This window comes from Mesitornis unicolor, unplaced genomic scaffold, assembly GCF_000695765.1.
Source record: "Mesitornis unicolor isolate BGI_N332 unplaced genomic scaffold, ASM69576v1 scaffold11818, whole genome shotgun sequence".
NCBI lineage: Eukaryota > Metazoa > Chordata > Aves > Mesitornithiformes > Mesitornithidae > Mesitornis > Mesitornis unicolor.
Genome location: NW_010202596.1, coordinates 26,830 through 35,271, shown reverse-complemented (window position 1 = coordinate 35,271; position 8,442 = coordinate 26,830). Strand labels below are relative to the sequence as shown.

At 36.6% G+C, this 8,442-nt stretch overlaps 1 protein-coding gene across 1 annotated transcript in view; it reads right to left on the bottom strand.

The window, feature by feature from the left end:
- SLC26A7 (solute carrier family 26 (anion exchanger), member 7) overlaps window positions 1–8,442 on the bottom strand; it is a 61,741-nt gene that overhangs the window by 37,732 nt on the left and 15,567 nt on the right. The window contains exons 3-4 of the mRNA XM_010190451.1: window positions 7,696–7,868; window positions 202–366 (exon numbers count right to left, since the gene is read on the bottom strand). Of these exons, the coding sequence (XP_010188753.1) occupies window positions 202–366; window positions 7,696–7,868 (338 nt within the window). The remainder of the gene's footprint in view (window positions 1–201; window positions 367–7,695; window positions 7,869–8,442) is intronic.

Genomic DNA, 8,442 nt, shown 5'->3' with positions numbered 1-8,442 from the left:
CCAATCCTGCTAAATATTCATCAAGTTTTCCTAATGTGTTCTTACAAACAAACCTAGCAAGATGAAGGTTTTGGTATTACATTTTCTGTTCTTCCACATACATACATAACAAATGTCACACACTTACCTATAGCCAAATAGTGTAGTTTTTTTAAGAAAATATTAGCTAAAGGAATAACCCATCTCTTTTACTGAACTCACATGAAAAAATCCCAGTGGTCCCGATATATATGGCATTTTCATGCCCAGCAGATACTTCACTTGTGAAGTCACAACGTGTGTAGCTGCTCCTGTTGTCATGGCGCTTATCACTGGCTCTGTTAACAAGAAAGTGGCACTGCCCAACTGCAGCATAAACATCGCTACCTAAAAGGCAATGGCATGAGTATCAGCAAATACAATAAAACTCAGCTTCTTGGTGATAGGACAATGAGTCAGGGTCTTTTTAATAAACTGTAAGATAAATGATATCAAGAACAAAAGCAAAGGTCCTTTGAAGGATGACTATAGCTGAAAATGGAACCCATTGAACCTCTGTGGGTTTACCTGCATGATCACGCTCGCATCACCAGTTTACCAGACTCTAACATTAGTTTAGTAACAAAAGCATACTCAGAGAAATTGTATTCATGCAATGCTCAGTTTTCTCTCCTGCTCAAATACCTGAGCACAATAAGCACTATAAAGATATCAACTCAACACAGCACCATGAAGTAAAGCACCTGCAGAGGTCAGGATGGTGTCAAGACTCATTCCGATCCACTGCTATTCAGCCTACATAGGCAAAGGGCTGTACCTTGGTCCAGCTTACTGATTGTCAACATGACAATATCTGGATTCCCAATGTTACTAATTTCAACAGCTACCAAAATTTATTAAGGACTAAAACTACAGAGAAATTAGTCTCATGGTGAGAGCTCCATCATTGCATGGATCCTTGTCCTACCTAAGCCTGTTGCACCATCAGCTTTCCCTTCCCACACAGCCACACAACTACTTTGCTCCTCTAGCGGGCCCTTAACCTCCTGATATTCCGCTGACCATGTGCTATGGTTTGATATACCATGATACTTGATGCTCTCATGCTACAATATCATAATATCAAATATGTCAAGTATTGCCAGTCCACTACCCCTAGTTACATCAGCTTCATACTGCCAGGTATTCAGGTAAAGCAGCGACAGAAGTTGCTTCAGATGACGGAAGATATAAAAGTATTTATCTTCTTTACATAGAAATGGGGATATTTATATAGTTAGGTGTTCTGCATGAATGAACTTTATAAACTTATAGTAAAACTAAAGACCTTTACAATCTACTTCCTGCTAATTGGAGGAATATTTGCACTAACTTAAAGTACAATATCTGTATACAATCAGAAAATTTAAAACAGGAAGGAAAATTCAACATGCAATTTCATAAACAAAATCCCATATACAAACTGGATTTCTCTGCTAGAAAAGAGAGTAGAATTTGGCTCAGCTATATTTGACCTTGAAGATTATTTCAGCTTTGTTGGAACTTTTACAGAAGATATTTCAGAGTACAGGCACATAATGAAAGACTAATAGTCCTCTCTAATCCACAAGTCTTATCTACAGCTGAATCACAGAATCACAGAATATTAGGAGTTGGAAGGGACCTCAAAAGATCATCCAGTCCAACCCCCCTGCCAGAGCAGGATCACCTAGATGAGGTTGCACAGGAACGTGTCCAGGCAGGTTTTGAATGTCTCCAGAGAAGTAGACTCCACAACCTCTCTGGGCAGCCTGGTCCTGTGCTTTGTAACCCTTACAGTAAAAAAGTTTTTCCTTATGTTCATATTGAACCTCCTATGCTCCAGCTTGCACCCATAGCCCCTTGTCCTGTCAATTGGCTGTCACTGAGAAGAGCCTGGCTCCTTCCTCCTGACACTCGCCCTTCACAGATTTATAAACATTAATGAGTTCACCCCTCAGTCTCCTCTTCTCCAAGCTAAAGAGACCCAGATCCCTCAGTCGCTCCTCATAAGGGAGATGCTCCACACTCTATCATCTTTGTGGCTCTGCGCTGGACTCTTTCAAGCAATTCCCTGTCCTTCTTGAACTGAGGGGCCCAGAACTGGACACAATATTCCAGATGTGGTCTCACCAGGGCAGAGTAGAGGGGAAGGAGAACCTCTCTCGACCTACTAACCACACCCTAAAACTATTGTAGATACTTCGGAGGAATACAGGAAAACACCTCAAGTATTATTATGTATTACTGTGTTTTCTCCCCTTATCCCAGACTGCAATCACTCTTTTCCTCTGATGATTTGACAGCTCTTAATTCTTTGAACAAGATTGTTATATACCTACTGTGGTTTGCATAACACTTAATCCTTTTCTGATCCATATTAAGATATTAAATTATTAATATTTAAATTGTGTCTCCTTACAATGAGTTCTGCAGATTCAATAGGTGAAAAAGCAGTTTCTTCTATAGTCTTCTGCTTTTGCTCTTCTGCCTGAAAGTTACAAGCTTTTGGCACAGAGTTGTTTGATTCAATACTTTCTAAGAAGATTATTTTATGTTTAGCATACTAAATATTATAATTTTGGAATATATCATGATCTCCTTTGTTTTATTTTGTTTTGTTCTGAAGCTAAAAGAATAATTTCCAGGTGTTATTATCCTTTACACCTGAACACCGTTTCTTTTTTTCACATATTAGCATAAAAGAAACAAAAGTACCAAAATGAGTGGCTTTTAATTTACCACAAAAACCTCCAGTGAGCAATTTCCTCTTCCATCTGAGAGATTACAGCTGAGATTTTTTTTTTTCTGTTTCCCACTAATGGCATGCGAACAGCTCTGTACTACAAACAATCAGAACATTGATTGCCATTCAAGATTGGAACCCAATAATGGTAATTACTGTTATACCCTCAGTGAGCAGTAATTTAGTTAGCCAGGCCTAAAATCAATAATTACTAACTTCAGATATTTTGTTTAGCTGTTTGTTCTAATAGTGTGCCTATTCATATATTTAAAATATTGTTCACAGTAGCAAAGTTCAATGAGAAACAAATTCTCCCTTCCCTAGTGATTTTTTGTTTGTTTTCTAAGATCAGTTTGTATTGTATGGATGTGAAATTTCTAACTGTGTAACAGCTAAGTTTCCAGAGAATGAGATGGATGTTTATTTAGCTGTGGATTCAAAACCACAGAGACAATTCTGTGAAGTACATGATATCACAGAAATGTTAGTTAATATTAGCATTTCAGAGAATGTTACTACGGTAAGCTACAGTGAAAGGTTGTCATGATTGCAGAACTTAGCACCTTCAGAATCACTCTCATTGTTTTCTTTAATTTTTTTACTTTAAATCTTCAGCATTTTAGGAGGATACTTTACAGGTAGTAACTGAAAGGTCACTTCTCAAACGTTCTTTTTTACTATTTGTTTATAAACCTGGGTTATGTAAAATGCGTCCAAACCACAAGTATGGCTTCAGACAGACAATTTCTGTAGCCATTTGGTTAAATAAGCAGCAGCCTATGCTTGGTCCCCCATCTTTTACTGCAGAAGGTAGCTCAGGATTTCCAGAAACAATGGCAATACTTCGTCAGCATGTACATCCTACTCTTTATTTACAATATAGTTATATAAATATAATGTGCATCCATCTATCTTCCATGGTGAAGATCTAACAATGAAGCAACCAGAACAGAAAACATCCAGGGAGGAGACAAAGAGAGGGCAAAAAGTTGTTTTGAAACAACCCCCCCAAGTCTACTTGACAGATATACTTAAAATTTGTAGCATTTATACAGGCCCAGATCAACTCTCCAGTTAACCCTTCATGCTCAGGAGCAGACATAGAGCTCACAGCTTGGCTGCCACTGCTTTTTAGATAAACACCATTTTAAACTAAGCAGAGCTGGCAGCACATGATTGCATCACATTGCATTGACATAATATCTTTCATCTACTAAGCAATAACCAAAATGTAGAAAACTCAATGTTCTTAAAGAAATTTTGAATAACCTATTTTATCTTTGCTGTGTACGTAATGTAGGTTTCCCATCTTATTTTCTGTTATATTGTATGATTTTTCTTTCCTCTTGATGCAGAAAAACTGCAGGGAAAACTGATAGTGAAGTGGCAGAACAGCAAAACCAAAGTAAAATAAAAGGCCAAAGGTAAATAGTTTTATCTTTTCATTATTTGTACTAACACCGGACTTCTCTTAAACCATAAAAGGAACACAATTTTCATATATTTTATGATTGCCTTCAGAATTTTTAATTTTTCAAAATTTAGTTCCTAGGGAATGAAGCAGAGAGTAACAACTGCAGTAACAAAAATGGTTGGAAAGGTGCATGACTACAGTTTCTTTGTTCAGCTTTTTCAGTACATCACACTATGTCAAAAGGCTCATTAAGAAGTAAATATCTTGAGACTAATTTTCTTTTCACCAGGTATACAGTCTTGTTTTAATAAATGTGAATGAAATCAGGAGCTGTCATAGAAAGGAAAAAAAACCACAGGAAGAAGTGAGGGAAAGCAGCTTTGAGTTAATGTACAGTAAAGGAGAAAGGATCATGGAACAAAAATATAAAACCAAGTGATTAGACAGAAGTGGTGGAAGGTGGGATTTCTAAAAAAAATATAGAAAAATAATGAAAATTAAAGAAGACAGATAATGCAAAGGGAATCTTTTCTTTCAGCTGCTTTTACTGCTCCATAGTTTTACCCTGAGAAGTAAAAGAAGAGAATGAGGATTTAGACAGAAGAGAAATGAGTATCTGCAAAAAGCAGAGCCCTCAAGTTCATTAATTCAAGCCCTTTCGGTTCTTGTCCACTTTCAATACTTTCTTCCCATGACAACGCACTCAGTTTATTATTGCTAAAATTCCACTCTCACTGTGTAGTCAATCTAACTTTATGGCCAGTAAAATTTTTTATCATGTAACAGGCACTTTGGAAATCATTAATCTCAAGTTTTCTATTCACAGTAATTGCAAGGCTGATATGCTGTTACTTGCTGCATGAATTCAGTTCTGGAGGATGAATTTTAAATCCCTCAAAACTCCAAGCTTTGAAATGTGCAGCTTTTTTTTCACCATTAAATCAAACCAAAAGTGGTGGTACTGTTTCTGATCCTTTGCTGCATGGGCTAAGAAGACAAGGTCAGCCATGGGGAGTATCTCTTGGAAGGGAGCAGTTACAGACTGTGAGCCTCTCATTTAGTATGGTGCATTGGTTATCTGAAAGTTGGAGTTTGCAAAAGTGAAGACATCTAGGACCGTATGGATACCAACAACCAGACACAGTTCAGCTTGACTAAGGCATTAGTTTAAAACACTACTTGGACTGTTTCAGTTGACATTATAATTGGGAGCTTTTGGTCTTTTGAACTACATCTGCTAAGTTCACTGTGGGTGGCTTGAGTGTGTTTGGTAGCTTCTGATGATGTGTGGAGTGAGCTGTCCTCACTCCAAGACCTGAAAAAGACTTTTTTCTGTGGTCTTTCTGGACTAACACATGATGCTGTCCCGTAATTTTGGGAACCAGGACTCTTATCCAGCCTGGTTCTCCTTTAAAAGAGATGAAAATGAGCCTGCAATAGAAAATTAGCCTTCAAGAAGCTATTTACACTGTGAAAGAAAAATGAACTCTTTGCCTGATTATCACTGTATAATAAACTCATGTTTGTACTTCATGAATAAATATGTATAACGTAGAGTAGTGGAGCATAGTTTACCCATCAGGGAAACAAAGTTTTGGACAAGAATATTAGCCTTAAAAAACACACTTTGTATTCATATGTGCTGCTCCATTATTAAGCAAACTGATAATAGATCATGTAAACTTGTTCTCCAGATAACTGGAAACATTTTTTTCCAATACTGTAGATCAGCAACTAATTTTGTGTAAGTTTTTAAAATATTGCAGCTGAAAGACTTGCTAGTAAAAATGTAGAAGGCTGGAATGCAATAACCAGCCATTTCTTATTTACAGAAGAGTCACACAACTGAAGTCTGTAGCACTGTGGTTTGTAACAGAATACAACTTTTTTCTAGGATAAAAATTACATTTTTCTCATTTTGAACTGCAAGCAGCTTTCCTCTATTCAGCAAAATTAATGTTGAAATTCAGTGTAGTATGTTGGGGGTATTTATAAACATATTTTTATGCAAGCATTCTTGCACATATAATATACTAATATGAAAAATAAAGTCTTACCCAAAAGGTTTTTTTAAGGATTTCTTGGTGCTGTAAAGGCATCATCCAATTCTAATTACAAAATCATCCCATAAACATCTGTTATGTTCCATCATTTCCTCTCCCCATCAACACCTTTGAGGTATTTAACATCAGGGAATAATTCTATTAACTTGATTAGCTTTCTGTGCCCTGTTTATAGAGTAGCAGTTACATAAACATAAAAAAAAAAAATCTGCATTACACTCTCCATTCTGCTTTTACAAATTAAATAGTCTCTGTGAATGCATTACGTTAAATGCTTTTGGTAATTATAGTTTTTATTTTATGTTTACTTATTCCTTGTTTTAATACTATGTTATCTTCATCAGCATGCCTCTTAAGATAACCAAATATCTTCCTTCTTTTATGAACGCTCAGGAATCTGAAATCAATTTCTTGAAAAATGTACATAAAACACAAAGCAGTCAACAGCATTTTGTCTGAAAAACGTACCTCTTCCCTTTGCCTTCCTTCTGTGTTTCGCTATTGTATAAGTTTTTTCCTTTTTTTTCCTTTAACATTATTTGCTAATTAGAGTACTTAGCCAGGCTACTGGAAAAATAGTATCAAACTGCTTTTCTGGCCAAGGAGGTTCAGGTCTTTACTTACTCTTTCTCAGGAGGAACCAGCTGTTTTGGAGAGAGATTTCATATGGAATAGTCATAACATCAATCATTTTTGTGTAATTAGTGGCTGCTTAGAGCACTGCATCCCTTTTTTCAGTATAAAGAAACAGTTTTATGGACAGATGCAAAAAAACACAAGTCTGCTCCCTTCCCAGAGCAGTACCATTCCAACTAAACTGACAATTCTACTTTGTATTTCAGGATGTCTTCAACAGACATTTGTATTCGTTGCCCCAAAACACATCCTCTTGTTCTTCTTGTCCCAGAATACCACATCTATTCTAGTCTATTAATTAATTTCTAGTTTAATTTGATTAGCAGAAGCAGGCGACTGGTGCAGCTCTCCACTGCCAGCAAAATGTGCCCTGTCACCTTATCTGGGAATTGCAGTAACTGTTAGCCAGGAGATTGGAAACATGATGAAAAATGTGGATTCATATCTTAACAGCATCTGGGATGATGGCAAAGTTTAATCACAGTCTTGATCCAGACTTTCACTTGCATATTCTGCTTCAAGGAACTCCTCTAGGAAGTAAATATTTTAATCTGGTCTCTAACCATTAAACTCACATACAGGACTAGTGGCAGCACCAACAGCAACTGAATGTTATATTAGAGCTGACTGAATGTGGTTTTACTTCACATTGCAACACACTAGGAGCATGTATACAGACAATTAATATACTCAACAAAGGACTAGCAAATTCTTAAAACACATTAATTTCATCATTGATTAACACTGGACCAGACCCATGGTCAATTTTTCTCAGACAAGTGAAAAAATAAGTCAGTGCAATGCATCAGTAGCATATAGAATATGTATTCACCACCAACCTGGATGATTCCTCCTAGAAATGAAACTGCTGCTGCAACTCCAATCCTCTGTATTTCAAAGTTCGATAGGCCCAAAACTCCTGAATTACTGTTTGTAGTGAAATTAGTGTTGACTGAAGGAACAAGGCGCTCAACTGCGTTGGCAGATATTAAGGAAGTTAAAGCAAAAGTTCCTATAAAAAAAGCCACACATTAGTCACCAGTAATTCTTTATCTGTCTGTACTCATGACTTAAGGTCTTTTTTTTTTTCAAATCTTGGCTGTTATGAGTGAAAGAGCCACTTTGTGCATTCCTGTCATGTTAAGAGCAATTTTAAGGCAATCTTTTCCTGAAAAACACATTTCTTAATATAAAATACAATTTGTATGTGTGAAATAAATCTCAAATTTTTTGTGAGCCTATTCATTTAGACATGTTAACAAAAGAGGTTCAAACACAACAATCCACATTTATTTCAAGTTATCAGAAAAGCTTTTAACTCCTCCGGGGTGTGATGAAACAGCTTTTTGTCTGAGGATCCCAAATGTTCACCATTCAAATTTCTAGGACAATTAATTCATGCTGTATACATAATATCTGGCCCATTACAGTTAGCAGGTGTGTATGTTTGAAAACTCATAGAATCATAGAATTCCAGGTTGGAAGGGACCACAAGGATCATCTCTTTCAAGGTAAAAGTACACTTCAAATGAGATGAGTCAGCATCTTGTCAAGCTGACTCTTAAAACTGACCAGTGTAGGGGAGT